General features: G+C 41.7%; 1 protein-coding gene across 17 annotated transcripts in view; it reads left to right on the plus strand.

Moving 5' to 3' along the window:
- Positions 1-22356, plus strand: part of NEK10 (NIMA related kinase 10) — a 180592-nt gene that overhangs the window by 45304 nt on the left and 112932 nt on the right. For 13 of the 17 annotated variants that reach the window (XM_074345388.1, XM_045520098.2, XM_074345391.1 and 10 more), the window contains 14 exons: positions 717-758; positions 2192-2270; positions 3344-3411; positions 4749-4828; positions 5148-5234; positions 6690-6914; positions 10665-10804; positions 11777-11838; positions 13445-13522; positions 15256-15320; positions 16724-16826; positions 16918-17046; positions 17548-17685; positions 20586-20631. In XM_074345388.1, coding sequence (XP_074201489.1) covers positions 717-758; positions 2192-2270; positions 3344-3411; positions 4749-4828; positions 5148-5234; positions 6690-6914; positions 10665-10804; positions 11777-11838; positions 13445-13522; positions 15256-15320; positions 16724-16826; positions 16918-17046; positions 17548-17685; positions 20586-20631 — 1342 coding nt within the window. Of the gene's footprint in view, positions 1-716; positions 759-2191; positions 2271-3343; positions 3412-4748; positions 4829-5147; positions 5235-6689; positions 6915-10664; positions 10805-11776; positions 11839-13444; positions 13523-15255; positions 15321-16723; positions 16827-16917; positions 17047-17547; positions 17686-19944; positions 20023-20585; positions 20632-22356 lie in introns of those variants that run through there. The other 4 variants (XM_074345389.1, XM_074345387.1, XM_074345396.1 and 1 more) reach the window with 4 other exon arrangements.

The raw sequence follows: 22356 nt of genomic DNA on the forward strand, positions 1-22356 counted from the left end.
TCAGAAGTTCCACGCGGTGCCTTCTTGTTGGGAGCTGGTTTTAACAGCCTATATCAGAGGGCATTTTCCAATGATTATTGTTGTATTTGTTGAGGGTATGGGCTCAGTAAAACTGTTAGCCAAATCGTCTTGAGAAGCCCTGCAAGTCTAATCTACTAGAGCAACGTTCCTCAGAATTTATTGGGTGTACGAATTTCCTGGGGGTCTTGTTGAAATTCAGGGTCGTTCAGCAGGTCTGGGGCGAGCAGGAGCGTCTGCACTTCGGATCAGCTCCGGTGATGCTGATCATGCTGGTCCGTGGACCACACTGTGCAGACGCCTGGAGGAGGGTCCTGGGCTGCAGGGATGCCGGGGGCCTAGCCAGGCTCTGCCACTGAGGCCAAGTGGTGTACCTTTCTGGGTCTTAGTTTTCCTAACCTGAAGGGAATGATGTCTGCCAGCCCTTTCCAGCTCTAACATTTTATGGTGATATGGGAGGAAGTAAAAAGAACAAGGAGGCAGGCTGCAGCTCTGAGCAGGTTTACATCCTTTTAGCTGTTTATTAATAGTGTATCTTAAATGTAGTGTGAGTGCCAAACATCAAAGTTTTCCATATTTATGTTAGAATGGGGACCTTCAAAAAATAAAAAAATTTATAAACTTACGACTTAGTAAAGAAATTGTGTGTAAACACACTCCCATCTTTCACACCTGTTGTGTTGTTTTTATTTTATTAGGAAATACTCCATAGCTTGGGTGGGATTGAAAACCTCGCTCAGGTAAGACTCCTTTTGCACTGGCTGGCCTTGCCTTTCCTTTTTATGCCATGGGCTGGGGCAGAGGTCACACAGGTGTGTGACAGCTGAGGTGTCTTTCTTACCTGCGTGGCCCACCAAGGAGAGGACCAGGCAGGGCAGGTAGATGTGAGCCTGAGACAGGACACTCATAGGGCAGCGAGGGACTTGGGACATTTTCTCCTGGCTAACGGGGCTCACTGTACCCAGCCTGTTGAAACGAGAGAGTTCTATGAAAAATCATCTGTCTTTAGTTAGTAAGGTGAATAAATGGGTGTTGGCTGGCAGGCCCAGGGCCTCAGCATTGCCCACACCGAGTGATGGGGGCAATTATGGAGATGCTCATAACTTTCCCACAACACAAAGAATTACTGTGCTCACTAAAATGCTAAAATAAATGACAGTGTGAGGAGAGATCTTGACTTCACTTATTTTTCTGCTTTGGCAACTACTGAGGAAAGGTAATGAGGTGAGCGTGTGTGCTGAGCCAGTCCAATGTTTGGGTTTATTAGTGCAGTCAGACGAGATTCCCAGGCATGGCATTGAGTTGAAACAGTGCATTCTCCTGAAATCTATATCATGTATGGAAAGAATAATTTTCATCATAAACCTTTGGCCCTGCCAACTCAGTTCTGAGGAATTAATGGATGGTGAACTTTAATGGCAATTTACTGTTAAATCTATTTATTTTTTAAAATTTTTAAAAATTATTATTTGTTATTTTAATTTTTTTTATTCTTGGAAAGTTGCTAGGACATCTAGTTTTTATTTTTAAGGAATTTTTAAAATTGGCTAGAGGTTTATCTTATTTGATAAAACAGTCTTTTATAAAAATTATATTGTAAAGGATCTTTTTATTCACTTTACTTCCATTAAAGTATCAGAAATTTACTTACGTTTCTCTAAGCATGTTTCTCATTATAGTCAGTAATCCACAGCCAGGGATTTAGAACACCCCGTACATTTCATTCTGATTGTTGCGCTCTGCTTGTATGCTGATTAGATATAATTGAGGCTATTATAAAACCTAAGGTCAATAAAAGTACATGCAGTGTCTTACAAAAATTCTGCTAAAACAGTACATTGAAGAATTAACATTCTGTGTACTATATATTATGCATCTTATTTGTTTGCATTTGGAGACTAAATTACAACACAAACTTACTCAGTTATGAGTTGTTTTGGGACTTTTGAGAGTTTTGACAGTCTTTCCAGCTCCCTCCCTCCACTCCAGGGCGTTCAGGAGAAAAGGGACCCAGAAACCCTCCAGCTTCTGCGCTTGAGAGACAGGCCCAGGGGCACGAGTTTTGTGTGGTGAACCCGCGGCGCCACCTACCGCTCATTTGCAGAAGTGCAAGTCTTGTCCCCACCTGCCGTCCTCCCTTCTGACTGGCCTGTTGGTTTGGTCCCTCCTGCAGTGCATGGAGATGGTGGCCCACGGGTACCTGAGCCACGGGGAGGCGCAGCACAGCGTGGACAAGCTGGTCAACATGACGTGTAAGCCTGTCCCGGGGACACAGCGACTTCCCGGGAGTGGGGTTTGCCGCAGGGCAAATATGTATGAATGTATACGAGCGTCCCCTACACAGTGAGGGATGAGAGTCCACACCGGCTGTCACACTCGGTGGCAACATGTGCCCGGAGGGAGATTTTTAGATCGCAACACTTACCTTGAAAAGCCCAATTTCATATTTAAAAAGATTTTCATTGAGCACAATCTTATCTTAGTTAGTGCAAGAGAAACATCCTTTCCTAAAAGCAAATTTTACTAAAAATATTTTTGCCTCCTTTGATGTCTATTAAAATGTCAGAGACTGTTGAGTTTTCATCTATCAAGCTGGGTTAACAATACCTCCTTCCAAAAATCTGGAACATTCGGAAAGTGAAAAAGGAGACAAACCCCCTGATACGGTGATGATTACGGGAGACACTGCTCTGTGCGAGGGGGAGCTGCTCTGGCCACACTCCGTCTCCTCTCTCCGGACGCTCCTGCCAGCCCACCCCCCGTCTCTCCAGATTAGATGAGCGTGGAGGCCTGCTGCTGTGGGGGCTGGCCCGCTTCTCTGTGTGCGGAGGCTGGTTTCCCATGTGTCTGCAGGGCAGGACGTTGATTCTCAGTTGCAGGAGAGAGGAGTCTGTGCTGAGCGTGAGGCACCAGGAAGGTTCTTGCAGGCCAACCGCTCCCCTCAGCTGAGGAACTTGCTGATAAGCCCATCACCTGAAATCTTTATGGGGAGGATCTTGGAAGAATAGGTGTCACTTAGAACTTGTAATGATGGTGAGGAACTCACCCGGCTCTTAAGTGGAAGGAAAGGTTTGATTTTTTTTTCTCACTCTTTCCATATTTCATTATTACAGCAGTAAAATATGGTAAATACTAGTTGAGCCTGAAGGGTGATTCTTGCAGTAAAAACTCATCCTGTCCCCCTGCCCCCTTGTCTCTTTCGTGTTGCCTGTGTTCCCGTTTGTCCTCCTCTGCTTGCCCGTCAGAACTTGAGACCTTAGGTTCTGTGAGCACTAACCGCCTTTAAGCTTCAGATCCATCACTGAGATATTTCCTTCTTTTACAGACATTTTTCAAAAACTCGCTGCTGTCAAAGACCAAAGAGAATGGGTCACCACAAGTGGAGCCCACAAGGTGAGTGGTCCCAGGAGGAGCGGGCGTCTCAGCTTCACGTGGCGCTGGCTCACATGCTAGGGTTCCGAGCCCTCGTGGTCAAGCCGCGTGTCATTTTCATTCACAGACCTGCTAGCCTTGCCTAAAATTAAATCCCTGCTAACTCTGTTATGTTCTTTACCAGCCCAAGGAGTAATATAGAAACAGCAAACAGAGGTTTTCTGAAACATTTCTCTTTTTTCTGTGCCATTAAATTGTTTACTGCTTAACTAGGTTTGTTGCTTAATTTAAATATTGCTTGAAAAACCTTGAGTATATATCAGCTGACACTAGGTTTGTAGTTACAAATAAATGAATGAATAAATAAATACATATATACATGTATAAATACATTCCACTTGGCATATGTGGATATATTAGTTTTAACCATATGAAATTACCATGATCTGTAGCCCAATTTCACATGTTTTAACTTTATAATGAGATGGGTATATGAGTCCAACATATATCTTAAGATGGCTGAATGCAGGTTTAATCAAGACAGACTGAATTGATATTTATAACATAGCTATTTAGACGGTAGCTGCCTGGAGCCAGGTCTCAGTAATTCGTTGAGCTCTTCTGTCCCAGGAGGCCACTTTCCAGCATATCCTAGAGCAAGGTTGCCTAAAATGTGTTCACACATGCTGCTCGTTGTAGGGGGTGATTCTGGGTGATAGACGGGGCAGCGCTTTTTACGTCGATACCTCTGTGTCTCGCCAGTGTTACCACTTAGGCTTTGAAGGACGTTTCTGAGTAGCGTTAAGGTGTCGAGAGTAGGCGTGACACAAGTTGGGAAATGGTCCGTCAGTTACTGAAGTCTGGGAAACCGTGTGTCAGAAGACAGAAAAAGGGAGAGAGAAAAGGAAGAAAGATAGCGGGGAGGATGGAGCCACGAAGGGGAGAACCCACATGGTGGAAACCCCAGATCATCCCGGAGGCTGTTGCTGGGGTCACAGCTCTGGCCTGAAGCGTGTTTGGGTGTGTGCGTTTGGGGGACTCTGCATTCTAAAAATGCAGAGCGACGACACATGCCTTTGCATTCATGGGAATTCAGAGAAGGTGACCGATAAGCCGCAGAAGACTCCCAGCTCAGTCGTGTTCCTCGGCCCTTCTTGCCTTCTGTCCTGGGCAAGGAATGGTGACAAGGAGCTGGTCTGAGGAGGGGGAGGACACCGGCCCCCGTAGGAACTGGGAATCGGGAGCATTTAACAGATCTTTTGAGGTTAAGCCTGTACAATCTTTAGACGGAAACAGTATACTGTTCAAGAAGCTTGTAGTAGTTGCATAATTAAAACTTACTTTACTTCGTTTTTCAGACATTAGTAAATTTACTCAGTGCCCGAGATACTAATGTTCTGTTGGGTGCCCTTCTGGCCCTGGCTAGTTTGGCTGAAAGGTAAGTGTATTTTAGTAAGTTCTGTTGCTGTAGCAATTTAGATGGGAGAGGTGGCTGCCGTGCGTAACGCTGATCGTTGCTTTTTTGTGAATAGTATGTAATTCCCTTTCTCCAGAGGTTATCAGCATACTTTTATTAAATTTAAATTGATGACATATAATACTTACTGAATGTTGGAATTTGATGTAGCCCTGCCCCATAGAGCTCTGTTGCATTTTGTTTCTACTCCTGGGATGAATTTCATATGAGGGTTACGGTATTACAAGAAAAATATGGTAAAATGCATTTTTCGCAGTTACTGATAGTTTTCAATTTGTAGTCCAGAATGTAGGGAGAAGATAAGTGAACTCAACATTGTAGAAAATCTTCTGATGATTTTACATGAATATGACTTGCTTTCCAAAAGGTAGGACTGCTAATGGGAAACAGACAATGTCTTATATTTGATGAAAGCAACTATTGTGTTTTTTACTATGTCATGTTATTTACATTATTAACTGAATATCATGAGTCAGCTTGGCATTTATTTTTCTATTTCAGTTTATATAAAGGAACCAATAGGAAATAGGTACATTGATTTATCTTTGGATCTGCATTACTTCCTGAACTGGTCATAGATTTGAAATATATAAATCTTATGATCGAATCATTAATGTTTTTGTTCATTGCATTTATTTCCATTCTGTTTCCTTAAGAAAAGAGACTCAGATGTCTCTACTTTTAGTAATTTCAGATTGTGTGTTGAATAAATGATTAGATTGCTAAAATCTGTTTTGCTTAAGGCAAGTAAAATATGTGAAGAGCTACGGACTTATTTCATGACCATTTATTGTTATAACTCAAAACAGAATCTAGAGTAAAATTAATTCATTTTCACTTGAGCTACATGTTGCCCTAAAACTTACTGTATCCAGGTAGTTACAGAGTTGCAACCTGCATCGTTTGATATTTGCTCAGATAAGTCGTGGTTTTCTAAAGTGGCAAAATAGACAGCAGAAATCCCCAGTAATGAAACACTGAGACTTAATTCATGGTAAATCCCTTATTCTTCTTCTAAGCTAGCTTAACCCTCTTTACCAACCACACTTGTAGACTTGGTTATCTGAATTCACTCACCCACCAGCCTCTGTACGGGAGTTGGAAAACTGACAATGAATAAGACACGATTGCACAGTGCAGGACAGGGGACAGACACACAGACCGTCAGTTGCATCGTAACATTGTAGACGGGGTGGTTCCAGAGTTCAGTTGAACCTTGTGTCCTTATGTCATCATTACTTTCATTTTATTCTCCAGATATTCACTGAGCGCTTGGCCTTTAATTTCCCTGCATCATAGTGTTTTTGCCATCACGTATTAATTGCTTAATTTTGCAATCACATAGTAGGTTTCTGAAGACTGGGAGTAAAGCTTTTCTACTTCTTTTGTCTCGAGCACAGTGCAGGTCCCATTGTATGAACTTGGTCCCTATTTGCTGGTTAGTAGGTTTTTAGCCAGACCGGTGGGGATCCAGTAAGGCTATGTCTTAGAAAGTGGTCAGAAAATTGTGACCTGCAGGCTAAATTCGGCTCCCTGCCTGTTTTTTGTAAATAAAGATTTATTGGAACACGGCCATGCCGGTTGATACCTGCGTGTTGTCTGTGGCTGCTTCGGCACACGGTGGCATGGCCGGGCAGTCATGATGGAGACCGCATGGCCCGCAGAGCTGAAGACGTTTGGCTGTGGTCCAGCCCTTTACAGACAGCGTATGCGGACCTGTGGCTTAGAACACGCTGGCCTGCTAGTCCGTGCAGCGATCGCAGCCCAGCCTGCACGGCAGGTCGGTGCCTGAGCCTCACGCCGTCTCTCGCGCCCCCCGCAGGCTGACGGCGGAGCTGCTGCGCCTGCTCTGTGCCGAGCGCCAGGTCAAAGAGCAGCTGAAGCTCTACGAGGGGGTGCCCGTGCTCCTCAGCCTGCTCCACTCGGACCACCTGAAGCTGCTCTGGAGCGTCGTCTGGATCCTGGTTCAGGTCTGTGAGGACCCCGAGACCAGTGTGGAAATTCGCGTCTGGGGAGGCATCAAGCAGCTGCTTCACATTCTGCGAGGGTGAGTCAGAGTAGGCTTTGGCCTGCATGTTTGTCTGTGCATCACCGGCCTCCAGGCCAGCGCCAGGAGTGTGGAAGGCTCTCAGTCTGCAAATGTGGCTTGAAAGAAAATGTCTTGCCACCTTTTTCTTGAATCAGTGTATGCATATAGCAATCCCAACAGTTACCTTAGTTACTACCATTTTACTACAATGTCTGTGTGTGCGTGTATGTCATTCAGCTATAAAGGGAAGGCAAAGCCTGCACTAAGGGAACAGGTGTATAGTCCCTAGTTAAAATGGGAGAAAATCCTGTTAATCAAATGACTGCCATGTCCCCGGCTCCGGTCCCCTTGCTCCTCTTTTCTCTCTAACCCATCGCGGGGTCTGAGGTGGGCTGACGCCTTCTTACCTCTCTTGTACAAGTAGAATCCAGTGACGTTCAAAGCCATGCATCTGGGGAAGGAATGGTTTGTTGAAATAGTTTCAAACTGAAATTCTCTTGATTTATGTTGTAAAACCTGTTAACAACAGCAAAAAAAACAATAGTAGATACTATGTATGTATTACGTCTATTGAAGTATTGAATGACAGTGTCTGTTGGTACCATCAGTGGGAAGGTTCTATTACCTAAGATTATTATAAAGCTTCATCCCTGTAAGTACTGAATCAGAGCTGAAAAGGATCGTGTCTGCCTGAAAAAGATCACATTTATCTGTAGTATATATATATGAAGCTCATTCTCATAAAAGCAGAGTAACTTACCGATTGTAATATGACTCATCAAATCAGTACTATTCAGACTTTGGGCCTGTTGTGCCCGATAACTTGACATTGTGTCATGTGTCACCAGCTCCATTCTCTCTGAGGGAACATTGCAAAGCATCAGAACAGACCGTAGAGATACGAGCAGTGTCTTTGTTAACAATTTCTGTCATTACCAAAACCATGGAAAAATGTGTAGACTATCAACAGTCTACTTGCTTAAATATCACATAAAATATCACAGAAAAATCTCAAATACTTTAAAGTGGAAATTATAAATCTTTCGTTAGTGTTGTGGCATAATAAGCTAGCCTGATAGTCAGAATAATTAAGCTTGCAGAGGTTTTTTATGTGGAGTGAGTTTGCAAGCTGATGATGTTGGTGGCGGTGGTTTCCGTTACTGGTCTGTCATACCTGTCGCAGTTGCTGTGGGCAGCCCTCTTGGAGAGCAGCTATTTTCTAGATGGTAAAATTAAATTATATGATAGTTAAGCAGTACTTCAAGGACAAAACCTGCCTTTTGACCACATAGAATTGAGTTGACTATAAGGCACTAATTTTCCCCTTTTGCTCAAGCCATAACTATCCTTGATAGAAGAGAGTTCTTTTGCAGCTAAAGAGTAGTTTTCCCAGTCCGCGTCTCTGGTGCAATGTTAGTCATCTCTTCCCTGGGAAGATGATGTATGTCAGCACTTACTCTATGTTAAATATGGCTCGGTGCTCTGGGAGAATTTATTGCCCCAGCTGGGTAAACAGTATCCTTTCAGAGTTTGGGCTGCCTGGAGCTGGTCTAAGGGGCGAGGTTGCCAGGTTGTCTGCTGGCTTGAGTATGAACAGGCTCTATTGTCAGGCGGTTTCCTGGAGACCTGTCCCTGGCCGTTCACCTACAGTCCTCAACCCAAAGGCAGTTACTAAAGGGCTGCATACTCTTGATCAGGTAGAGTGATCCCTAAAGTTCAAGCTTTAACGTAATGAACGATCACTGATATTGACTGTCCCTAGACCCAGTTCCACTGCCTTCCCTGTGCTCGCCAAAGGGGGGGGGTCCAGTGGGCCAAGGAGACTCTATCCACATTATGTTTGGACATGTAGAAATCTACATAGAGCTGCTGCCATAAAGATAAATGAAGAAACAAGTTTATAGTGTATAGTACAGGGAACTATATTCAATATCTTGTAGTAGCTTATGGTGAAAAAGAATATGAAAATGAGTATATGTATGTTCATGTGTGACTGAAGCATTGTGCTGTGCACCAGAACTTGACACGACATTGTAAACTGACTCTACCTCAATAAAAAAAAAAGATGTGGTAAGCAAGTAGCTGTGCACATAAACAATTTGAAATTGATAATCAGATTTAATTATTTAAATATAAATTATTTCTATGAACTTTTCAATACAGCTAAGTTAAATGTTTAGAGTTTTAAATCATTTAGACCAAAGGAATTGCCAAAACTGTAAAGACTTATCTCAAATATTATGAAAATTTCAAATTTGTCTATTAGCAATTGAAGTTCAGCTGATGGAAGTGTCTCCTTACTAAGTGCCAGAAGATTCTAGTTATAGTCGCTTTGTAACTGAGAGTTTGCGGTAGTAACAAATCAGTGTGATTTTTGTTTGTAAAAGAGAGAAGATAAAAATATTATCTGTTATATACCTGATCAGGAGGTTATTTTGAAGCTAACAGGAAGTGATGGAGAAGGAATCTTATAAAATATAAAGCATTTCTGGGTACAGTGTAGTGTTTCAGTTAAACTGACTATATGTCAATAAGAAATAAATAAAATAAGTAATATATATATAAAGCATTAAGCACATGTGAAATATGACTATTCTAATTACCCTTGCTCTTTGTCTCCAAATGTGTGTACTTTATGTCCAACACACAAGTGTAGATTCATAGGCATGTTTGGGAGTAAGAAGAAAAAACACATATGGTAGCTGACAGAGAAAAATATTAATGAATATATGTATGTTCATGTATAACTGAAAAATTGTGCTCTACAGTGGAATTTGACACAACATTGTAAAATGATCATAAATCAATGAAAAATGTTAAAAAAAATTAAAGAAAAAACCACAGAATTTATTAAATTAAAGGTAATGGTGTTATATCTTCAAAAAAACGAAAAAGGATAAATAAATGAAAAAAGCATGGTGACCATGTAAAACAAAAGGGAACAAGGCAGATAATGACAGACAAATTATCTATGGTCAAAGTTGTTGCCCTAAGAAAACAGAAAAACGAATGCTTTGTTTCATGAAAGACATTAGACAGAACATGACATTTATGAAACTAGAAGAAAGATGAGATGATAGGTCCATAAAAGGGAGAGCAGGCTAGTACTGCAGAGGTGGGAAGGAACGTGAGGACTGGGTCACGTCCGCAGAACTGAGTACCAGGAGGAACGTGAAATTAGCAGAAGGAAGGGCAAGCCTGGAAACGTCACACACAACACAGAGGAGAAAGACCAAGGAACAGAGCAACCGGAACACAAAGGACACGGCCCGCAGGAGATGGGTTTTCAACATGTGGTTCATTGATATCCCTCAAATCGAGAATAAAACAAGGAATTTTTGAAAAACGTCTGTGATCTAATAGGAGAGAGCTTTCCTAAAATAAAAGAAGACTGGAATGTAAGGGGAAAAGACAAAACTCAGAATGATAAAGGCTGAGGTGTATTCAGGTAACTGGCAGGAGAGTAGAGTTCAAAGCAAAGGGGGCCGCGTGGAGCAGTGGGGGAGGGTCCGGCTTCTCAGTGACCGGTGCCCGGCGGCTCAGTAACCACGTTGGAAAAAAAGCAGGGAGATGACTGCTGTCTCACACCATGCACACAATCACTCCCAGGTGGACTGGGGGTCAAACGATAGCGCCCGCGCAGGAGGGTCCTCATGTCCCGGGGGAGGCTGAGATCGCTTCACGAAGCCCGTTTACACAGGACCTGGAAAGCACTGACCCTGCAGGAACATGGTTAATGTGGTCTGTGCATTAACTTCTCTTTTTCAGAGACAGAAATTTTGTTTCTGATCGTTCGTCCATTGGAAGCCTGTCTAGTGCCAATGCCGCAGGCCGAATCCAGCAGCTTCACCTGTCAGAAGATTTAAGCCCTCGGGAAATACAAGAAAATACTTTCTCTCTGCAAGCAGGTATTTACATCATGTTACTATGTTTTACTATTAGATGCTGCTTAAACTTTGTGTTCTGGTATAAGATTATCATGATAATATTAATCAGGTCCAGTCTGTAACTTTAAAAAATGTGAACTTTAAAAAATGTGAAGATTTGCAAATGTTAACCACTATATATAAAAATAGATTTAAAAAATTTCTTCTGTAGAACACAGGGAACTATATTCAATATCTTGTAATAACTTTTAACAAAAAAGAATACGAAAACAATTATATATATATATATATATATATATGCACGACTGGGACAGTGTGCTGTACACCAGAGACTGACACATTGTAACTGACTCCACTTCAGTTTAAAATATTTGCATTAAAAAAAACTGTGACATTAAATCCATGTGGATGCCTGAAACGTCTTGGTACCACTGTTGGACTCGCAGGTTAGCAATACCAGACATTCCTCCCCTTCCATGTCCTGGACGTCTGGATGCCTGGGATTGGATGCCTGGCCCCTTCCACTTACCAGTTCTGTGGCCTAGTCTATTAACCTCTCTGAACCTCAGTTTTGGCTTTGGTAATGCTGGTAATTGTAGTTCATACCCTGCTTGTAAGGGTTAATTTGGACAATATATTTAAAGTACTCGCTATTTACTGAAATATCATAGATGTGTATTGAGCACCTGCTAAGTGCTGGGCACGTTGGGCACTGGGGGTTGCAGTGAACTGGGTAGAAGCAGTCCCTGCCTCCTGGTACACAGTAAGTGCTCAATCAAAGATTGCCATGGGGTGTACGAGCCCATGAGTTACATCAAGAGGAGAGTTAGAAGCCGTTGAAAGTCAGTTTCCTTTCTCCCAGAGCCATGCCAGAAGGGAAGTTCATGTTGTTGCCAACAGAACTCTCCCTGGCAGGGAGTTAGGGTTTTGACGTAGCAGTAGCAGTGTGGCCGCGGCGATGACAGACGTGCTTTTTGGTGGTTTTCCTTGCAGCCTGCTGCGCAGCCCTCACTGAACTGGTGCTCAACGACGCCAACGCCCAGCAGGTGGTTCAGGTGAGGAGGCTGCTCTCCGGGGCAGGGCGCCAGGACCGCGTCACCGTGGAGGGGGCCTGCCTCAGGGCACCTGTGTCCCAGAGCGTAGCTTCTGGGATCCCGTCAGCATGCTTTTAAAATGTTTCCATGTATCTTACTTAATATATAAAATTCTGTTGTACCTTCTTGTCCTCTTTTAACTCACCTGGCCTAAAAAGAACTGCCATGTAGTTAATTGATGTTTCTTCTCTGTATGATGTGCAGTCTTTCTCATTTTCTTTATCTTTGTTTTTTTTAAAACTATTCTGAGCATAGAGGGTACCGTGAGTTAAGCGTAGCAGTCACTTTAAGAGTTCATCAAGTTATTCAACTGGGGGCGATTGAAACGCACTAAACAAAATATTTATTGCAAAGCAATAATCGCAAAGCATTATTCATTAATGAACCCCACTACATATACAGTTACATACATATGTGTGTGTGTGCGCGTAAACACACACCTTTGTATACAACTCGTCTGTGTTTCCATTCTGAAACTTCCTGCTTGTTGAATTTTACAGAGGAAACTTTCTGGGGGGTCAGTATGACATAACTTCAAAATACATAAATTCATAGAGTTAGTAAGAGCCCCGGTCCCCAGAGCTCAGCAGATCAGGGGTGGCTGGTGGGGCTGGAGGAGGCTGAGTTCTGATATCATTATGTGCTGTCTTGGCCCCGAAAAAGTGACTTAGCCTCTCTGAGTTTGGCTTAGTCATGCATCTAACAGGGACATTATAGGCGAATGCACAGAATAGCTATAAAGACTAGGTGCAGTAAGGCAGATAAAGCTCTTCCCAGGTAAAATCTAAGTGCCCACACAGAGTAGAATTCAGTAAATTATAGGTTTAATAGATAATAAAAAAGTAGCAGTAAGGTAATACTTGGTATTCACTCCTCCCTGTCGGTATTTGTATTAGAATAAATTTAGAAAGATGTTAACTATTTACGCAAGTAACTTTCATTCTCTTTTTGTTTTGTTTTGTTTTTGCTTTTGGGTTTTTTTTTTGGGTGAGGGGAGGTAATTAGGTTTATTATTTATTTTTAGAGGAGGTGCTGGGGATTGAACCCAGGACCTCGTGCCTGCTGAGCATGTGCTCTACCACTGAGCTATATACCTCCCCCCTCATTCTCTTTTTTTAATCTTTTCTATTTCTTTTATTTCTTTTCTTTTCTTTTCTCTAATAATTTATTTACACATATCATTTAGTTAACAAAACTATAAAGGGAAAAATCATATTTCATAATTAGATTAATTAAATATTTAAAGTGCAAAATATAAAGATATTTGGATCCCTTTACTCTGTCCCCTTTTTGGCCCCCTACTGTTTGTTTTAAAAGTATTTAAATCACTTCTAATTGATATACTTTGCTATTTATAATTTTTAATGACAGTTGAAATTGTAAGATTGTGGTTATTGTCTTTGGTGTTTAGAAGTATTACACTGACATACTTTGTATTGTCCTGTGATATTTACCTATGGTTCCAGAATTATACTAACATTTCTTCTGTAATATTTTTAAATTCCTCACTTCCTTCTTTATGGCATTGTTCCTGGTCACTGATAACATGGCACCTTTATTCTTCCAGGAAAACGGTGTATATACAATAGCAAAATTAATTTTACCAAACAAACAAAAGAACGCAGCAAAAACTAATCTATTACAGGTAATAAACATGTCCATTGTTCCTTAATATCAAGTTACTGAAATCTGGGGAGATTTTGATAATATAATCTATAATTTTTTAGAATTTTTAGCCCCTGTACTGACCATGAGGGAAAAATAACCACGAGGGAGGCTGGCATGAAAACAGATGTTATTAAAACAATGCAAAAGGCTTAACAGTGGCTTCTCTGCAGGGAATTAGGTGATTTTATTTAGATAGTTCTTTTCTTATCAGTAAGTTCTGTTTTTAAAAAAAAAAACACAGGCTTGTGTATCAGAAAATAATAAGGAGGAAATTATATACCATCTTTAAGCTCAGACCACAGTCACTAACATTCCACCTTCACAAAGCCATATCTGTCAGAGTCTCTTGATGGAGGAGGGGGTCCTGGCCAGGTGGATAGAGGGATAGAAGTGAGCACCAGTGACATCTGCCACGGCAGGAAAGGCATCCACACGGGGAACGGCACGTGCGAAGCGTGGGAGGCTGGCGGCTCGGAGGGGCCGGGTGTGTGGGTGCGTTGGGAGTGCCTTAGGAGATGAGGGCTGGAAGGTAAGAAGCGGGCACGTTATGCAGGGTCCTGTGTGCTTTCTCAAGGAGTGGGCATCAGGGGGCCAGTGTTCCCCAAGACCACCAGAGTGATAAAATCAGACTTAAGCCTTTTCAGTAGTTGCATTTCATCCTTTTTTTCATGTCATCAGAAAAGAAAGTAAGAAACAGCCTTTGCCTTCAGTGTGATTTAAGAGCTTTGACCCAGAAAGCTGGGCAGACCAGGCAGAAAGTGTCTGCTGGTGTCTGTGGGCTGGCAGGCAGAGGCTTTGAAGGGCTACCGGTGAGAGCGTACAGGGGTGGGACTCGGTTTCCCTGGCATGGCGCAGACGCGTGGCGCTGCACTGGAGCACAGACGGAGTCCGGTGCATCCTGCAGATGTGTTTGTTAAGCCCGCGGAGGTTTTTACAGATTTATGTGGAAATTCTTCCAAGGCACACGCATGCTCCCCACTGCTGCGTGTCGTGGCTTCTCCAGGCGGTTTTACGTGTGACCCTGGTGTGGTCAGATCACTAATTTTATGAAATGCTTCCAGATCCAAATGCAGGAGGCCCTGATGGCCCGTGCTGGCCGGCTGGGCGGGGGCTCACTCTCTGGTCTCAGCTCTGCAAATGCCAGGTGTTTGTTTTCCTTTGTCTCCCAGGCCTCTCTCTGAGTGTTCTGGGGAGTGACTGGAGAGTGTTCTATTTGGGGAAACGCTTAAGACTTTACTCAAGAGACCAATTTGTCAAGTTTGAGTCCAGTGTGCTTGTGGTTATTTTTATATGTCATCATTTCTAGTGTTTATTTTCTCACAGAAACCATGTCAATATTGAGGAATACACAGCAGGCTAGAAACAAAACAAACCTTGAGCTCCTGGAAACCTTAGGACGTGCAGTTTTCTCAGCAGAGGAGTTTTATTTCTTGTCTCTGTTCCTTGTGTACTTTCTGGCAAGGAGCGAATGACGGGCACTGAGTGAAGCAAGGCCAGAACCCTGCCTTCCACGACACAAACGCTTTTTAAACAAGAGAACCAGCCCAGGTGCTGTTGTATTTTGTGTTCAGTTACAAGATCTGGCTCCCGTGCAGACCAGCCACACGCAAGCCAACCCACGTTAGTGGTCACTTCATGATAGTCTGTCCTGAAAATGGTTTACTTCGTTGGACTCCAGTCTGAGACTCACACATCCTTTTCATTTTCCAGTGTTACGCATTCAGAGCCTTGAGATTTCTCTTCAGTATGGAAAGAAACAGACCCCTCTTTAAAAGGTATGAGCTTAGAAAAATTTAAGTCACCAATGATCATCGGACTCAGCTGTTTACACATAGCTGCTTTAGCTGCCAACAGTGAGAAAGGATCAGGATGCAAAACGTGTGTCTTCAGATTTTTAAAAATCACTGATAAAAAGACCCTGAGTGGTCCTAGTGGTGTTTGAACACTGACAATTCACAAAATGGTGAGGAAAGCACAGAAATCACCGTATTAGGACAACTCTTGTAATTACATGTGACCACTGTGATTTTTCAGTTTTCTCTCTTTTTTTTTTTTCTTTCAGACATTAACATTTTAAATGGATGAAATAAAACTGTGTGCTTGTTTTGGCCCATTCAGAGAGGACCAGAGTTGACGTGGTCATTTCCTTTTAGTCAATAGAAAGGAAGTGTTTGTCTGGGTGTCCTTCGCAGGGTAGGAACTCATGTGAAGGGGAGGCGGCTGGATGTTCCCGGATCAGAAGGCCGTGTGGTGAGCGGGACAGAGAACCCGCCACCCTGGGAAGCAGACACTGGTTTCCCGCAGGTGTGTCTGCACGCCGCTGAGACAGAGGTGGCCAGCTTAGCTGCAGGCGTAGGTCTGAGTTCTTACTGGAAGGTTACTGGTGAGGCAGGATGGAAAGAACACCTGGAGTTAATATAACATCTTTTGTTCAGAAGCGTGGGATATATTATGTTTTTACTTTTATTTCTTCGTGACACTTGAATTTAGGGGAAGAAAAGGAAGTAAAATTAGTTATTCGTTATAGCCTTTCATTTTAAGGCCCCAAATCATCCATTTCAGTGGATTTAAAGATTTTAATAAATCCTTGAAGCCAGTACCTTGGAAATGATGCAGAATCTCTTCATTTTTTTTTTTTCTTCACCTGTATTTTAATTTTATTTTCATAAAACATTCAAAGTTAGGTTAATGTTTACTTCCTAGGGTTAACATGAGGACTACATCAAATGGCATTTGTGAAAATGCCCCGGGATCAATAAACACCCAGTAAACATTCATTCCTACTGTGTTTAATACTATACCCCTGATTGTCTTACAAATAAGGTTTCTGTAAAAATCTGTGTCATATCTTTTTTTTCCCTGTCGTGGCAAAAAGCACATAACATGAGAGCTACCCTCTTAGCAGATTTCTAAGTGTGCAGTACAGTGTCCTTAACCGTAAGCACAGTGTCATACAGCAGGTCTCTAGAGCTTTCCTTCCCAGTCATTTTCCTTACCCTTTAAGAACTGTAGCTTTAGTTTACGTTTGCGAGGTAAGTCAGTGAGTGTTATTTTCCCCTACTTGTTGGATAGTGTATGTAATGTAACTAACCTGTGAGTGAACTGGGTCCAAAAGGGGAGGAACAGGCCCCAATTTCCAAGTCGTACTTGACGCATGTGTGTGTGTTTTTCTATGTAGACTTTTCCCCACCGACTTGTTTGAGATCTTCATTGATATTGGACATTACGTTCGTGATATCGCTGCTTACGAAGAATTGGTATCAAAGTTGAATTTATTAGTGGTGAGTCTTGAGTTTTAAATACTTCGGCAGGCTGCTCTGTGGTCAGGATGGATTTATCACAGCAACCCATTCCCTTTTATTTTTTGGTTAGGAGGATGAACTGAGGCAAATTGCTGAGAATATCGAAAGCATTAATCAGAATAAATCTCCTTCGAAATATATAGGCAACTATGCAATTTTGGATCATCTTGGAAGTGGAGCTTTTGGTTGCGTTTACAAGGTGACTTTGCCCTTGGCCAACATTTCGGATATTCCCAAAAAAGCCAGGGTCCCCCTCGTGCACCCACACGCAAGTGAATTCGAGCCCTCGTCAAGTGAACAAAGATACAAAAATCAGAATGGTTTTGTCCAACAGATGGTTGCACTGATGTTGTCTTATCTTAGCTCTCAGCTCTAGAAACTGATCACTGACCTTGAAAGATAAAAGCTATCATTAATTTTTCATAAAAGTAGTCAAAATGGCTTGTCCCAATGCATGACACGTTCTCTAAATTCACACCAGTGTTTCTCTATTTCCCAGTAAAATCTTAACTAAGTATTGCAGACTGATCTAGGAGATACCAATGTTTTGAGCTGATCTCAGTGTAGATAGAAATTGAATTTTTTAAAATATGTGACTTATTTAGATGACTTGGATTAATCATGTGACTTTATTAATCTAATCGCTTTCTTCCTCTCTCTACCCCCAACCCGTTCATTTTTTTTATCTTCTTTATTTTAGGTTAGAAAGCGTAGTGGTCAAAATCTTTTAGCAATGAAAGAGGTCAATTTACATAACCCAGCGTTTGGAAAGGATAAAAAAGATCGGGACAGCAGTGTAAGGAATATTGTTTCTGAATTAACCATAATTAAAGAGCAGGTAAATGTTTTTGTTCATGAAGATGATTTCCTTAAATAAATGTCATCAAAAGAAAGTAGAGTTCTTGTGCTATTCTCGTCCCTGTGTACGAACTGGTTGTGTTTAAAACAATTGACCTTGAGGTGATGTCAGTTACCAGGTTTTCTCCTAAGGCTTGACATTGAACCCCAAAAAGTTTCTGGAGTTGTGTCAGGGCCAGGGATGCAGACAGTTGAGTTTACAGCCCAGAGAGTATCATTTATGAGAAATCCTTCTCTTTCCATTGTAAGCACACCCGTTTCCTTCTGATTATATTGTAGAATATTTGGTTACTTAGTTGTATGTATAAGAGCATGACTAAGACTTCCTTGACTTTTGTCATGTGGAACCAAGCTGTTAACATTCCTCAGATCCGGCTTACTTAATACAAAATGTGGATTTTCAAGGTGGGTTATTTACTGGCATGAACGAAATATTCTAACATAATGTAACAACTATGATTTTGAAGAGTTTTTTCGGGAGAAAGAATAAACATGTCAGAAGAGAAATGGGATTTGCTTTTGTGCTCAAAGAGCACGTCGGTTTCTTCTTCAGCTTTTCGTGTTTGTACGTGCATTACGGATACTGTTCATCTGTCCCTCCTGTGGAGACCCGTCAGTTCCTGGCTCTTTGTTTTCCACTAGTTAAGTCTGCACAGTATCTGTGCTGAGACATGAACACCATACATATGATCTTTGTTCATTGAAATCTACAGTTCTGCTCCAATTTATAATTTAAAGTACATATCATTAATAGATTGCTTCCTAGTTGACTTTTATGTACAAATAGATTAGATTTTTAAAAGTTCGTGTCTGCTTGTGTTCTGATCATTGAGCCTTTGGCAGCGTGATGTTTCACTACAGCCCAAGGCGAGAGCTTGGCTTTTGCTCTAAGCTGATCTAGTGTCTTCATTTGAGCCCAAATCTGGATATAGCCCTGGCCAGGGAGCTGGGTCCAGAATATGATTCTGTTGCTTACCTGGTCCCATATTGTTTAAAATCCGTTGACCACTTACTCACTGATGAGGTAGCTATTGGTTTTAGTCTATCTTCTAAGGAAAGAAAAGTGTCAGGGTGGGGCCTTAGAAGAGGCCTCTGCTTGAACTTTGAGAAAGTTCAAAATTGTAGAACTGTCCTCGCGCCATGGGCTTGAGCCCACGGAAAGGATAGGCGAAGTCTAAAAGGAGGAGGTGATGAAGGACAGAAGGGACAGAAATGGGACTAGAATGAGAGGGTTGGGCGTGTCAGTATTAAGGCAAAGCTGCAGTAACAGAGAAGCTCTGCAGCTCATGGGCCTGAAGGAGAGGCCTCATGGCTCAGCGAGGCCCGTTCTTTCTGTCCCATTGCAGCCCACGTTTCTATCCGGGTGGGTGCGGCCAGTGTTCAGGGTTCAGACACAGGAGGACACATTTCCCCTCGCACTCCGTTGGGGAGAACTAAGTGGTGAGCGCACTTGAGGCTGCAAGAGAGGCTGAGTGATGTGCTCTGTGATGGGGAGGCCATGTCCCGCTGCAGCTCGGCTGTGGTGGAGGAGTGTGAGGGCAGATTTTTGGTAGTTAGCTGGCAGACTCTCCTTCAAAATGGCTAGAGGGACAGACCAGAAAGAGATGCACTCCATTTACGGATGTACCAGTGACTATTCTCAGAAAAAGCAAATTTCAGTTTACTTAGAAACTCAAATTCTTAAGAAACTACAAAAATTTAGTATTCTTGTGGAAAATCACTCTTTTTTTTTTTTAAACAGAATTTCCACATTACATTCTGAGATAAACTATGTCAAAGAGAAACTGTTCTGGATACTTTTTTTGAGGTACAACTGACATATTAGCTTCAAGTGTACAACATGCTGATTTAATATTTGTGTGTATTGTGACATGATCAGCACAGTTAAGTCTGGCTGACGTCCACAGCTGCACGTAATTACATGCTTTTTCCTTGTGATGAGAACTTTCAGATGGCAAGGAAGACTTTATTCATGACCACTGCAATAGGAATCAAACTGTTGCAGTAGCGGGGAGAGATTAAACTGAACTCTGAACAAAACAGGATAGCTGGAGATTTACAACCGAAAGGCAGGGCCGGAGGCGGGGCAGGCGGTGGAAGAATGGAAAATCACTAACAGGAATTTGGTTAGGTATCAGATTGGGGGAAGAAAAACTTGATTAGATAACAAGGATGCAGGGGAGGGGGTTATTAGAGTGTGACTGGGTATCAAGAGTGGGGAGATTCTCATTAAACTGGCTTAGCAGGATTCTTGCTAAATCCAGGCAGGCCAAGGAGGAGACCTGGCGAGAGGAGGGCTCAGAGGAGCCTGACCTAGGTTTGTTCTGGGAGGGAGTGCTTGTCAACTATTATTATAATTTAAGTGGTAAATGGAGTTTGTAACTCTTGGATTATTACAGTTTCACACTAGTTAGTTTGGAGAGCATAGAAAGACATCAAATAGACACAAACAGTGTATATAAATACTTAAGTAGCAGGGAGCGGTTAAGGGCATAGAAGTATTTGTTCAAAATTAATTGCTCTGTTCCAGTTTTCTCTGCAGTGTGTGTGTGGTGTTGGAACAGGGGTGGCTAAATGAATTCTTCAGATTCCTTCTAGTTCTGCAATCCTGTATTTCAATTAAAGTAGATGATAAAGTCCAGTCAGTTTTTAATTCTGTTGGATGAGGCTATTCGGGGATTGCTATTTTCAGAACAGTTTTGTAAGCTGCAAATAAAAAAAATCATGAAAAAATAAGATGTTATCTCGAAGTGCTTAGTTTTATAAATAAATATGGACATAATACTTTATTGTTTTCAAATACGACGTCCAACTAAATTGTCTGTGAAAACAAGCTTGTATTTTGAAGTAGTGTAATGATTGTTACTGATTTTCTTACAGCTTTATCATCCCAACGTTGTACGCTATTACAAAACATTTCTGGAAAGTAAGTATGAGATTTCATGTTAAGGAAATGTATCTATGTCACTTACATATTTTTATTTTTGAATGTTACAAAACAAGCTTAATCAACTATTTTCTTTACTTTTTTGTTGTTTATGTGATAGTGTATGATGTTGTGCATCACGTTCTTAATAAATGAAACACTGATAATCAATGATGGGAAGATAGTTACAAGATATTTAGATTCCTGCGTGGGAGACTGCGTGAACAAACCAAAAGAGTAATTGTTGCCATTTTCATATACAAAAAGTCCTTAATAGGGTCAGGGGAAAAGAAAACTAAAGGATGGTGGCTTCTTTAAGGGAAAATTAAAAGTTGTTTTTATTGAATCAGATGACATTTTCCACCCCACTCCCCCCATAAATTGGGCTGGGTTTTGGAGATTTCCAAGTTCACATAATTGCCACATGGTGGCGGCGGAGCCCTGACTGATTCTGCAGACAGGCAGGCTCCTTCTGTAGGATGATGGAATATGGAATCAAATGGTTGGGATAAATAGTCGGTCACTTGTTTAAAAAAAGTAGGACCTTTGTGAGGAGGGTATAGCTCAGTGGTAGAGTGCCCGCTTAGCATACATTGAGGTCCTGGGTTCAATCCCCAGCACCTCCATTTAAAAAAAAAAATCCTAAAATTAAACCCAATTACTTCCCTCCTCCAAAAAAAAATTAAAAAATAATAATAAGTAAAAATTTTATAAAGTAGGACCTTTGAAGTAATATTGATAAACCTTAATGTGCCCCACATGTGAAATTTCAAAATAAATCTGCATTTGAAGGGGCTTCCTTAGCACCTCTTTATCAGCGCTTTTGTTATGCAAACTTGTTGTGTACTTTGGCAGATTCTCTTACACCAGCTCCCTTCCTCTGGTTACTCAGAGGAGCTCAGTGCTGAAACTGTAGAGTAAATCCTGTCCCCTTGGCCATTTGTTCTCGATAGTAGAACAATTTCCCATAATTTAGTGCATATCCCATCATAAGGAGGTCTAGATTGGCTCTGACTTGTGCTGAAGTGACACAACTTGTCTTAATTTAAAAACAAAATAACTCTTAATACCATGACTTCTCCCAAAAAGAATTAGAGGTGGCTTCAAAATAACCAAAGTATAATGAAATAGATTAGGAAGTTGTGATAAAAAGAAGTAAAAGGTGATCAAATTAAAAATAAAGCTAGAGGTAAGGTTAGTACGTACAGTAAGCATCTTGGGATTATGAAAAATGGGAAACAATATAAATGCCAGCCTTTAGGAGCATGATTAAATAAATCGGGATCCATCGGTATTGTGGAATACCGTATGACCAACAGAAAGAATGGCATGGTTCTGTGTGTGCTGACAGAAAAGAGTGTTGAATGAGATCATGGATGGCTCTAATAAATGTGGGGAATATCTGAGGATTAAGACACCTCTAATAAAAGAAAAAAGAATATTGAGTGAAAAAAGTGTAAGTGTGGTTTCATTTCTGTAAGTATTATAAATGTATGTCCAAAACATGATGAAAGATACACATTGCATACTGTTGGTGACAAGTTTCATGTTGGTGCTGGAGGAGAAAGGAGAAATTACTTCTGTTCCCGGGCATATTAAGCAAAGAGACAAATCGTCAGCTGTGAGATTCCCAGGATCCATAAGCTGAAAGCAGGAGATGTCAGCCCTCTTAGCTCTTGAGGGGCCATAACAGAAATTCCTCTCATGGGTGGTGTGTCCAACTAT

The sequence above is a fragment of the Camelus bactrianus genome, chromosome 17 (assembly GCF_048773025.1).
Source record: "Camelus bactrianus isolate YW-2024 breed Bactrian camel chromosome 17, ASM4877302v1, whole genome shotgun sequence".
Lineage (NCBI taxonomy): Eukaryota > Metazoa > Chordata > Mammalia > Artiodactyla > Camelidae > Camelus > Camelus bactrianus.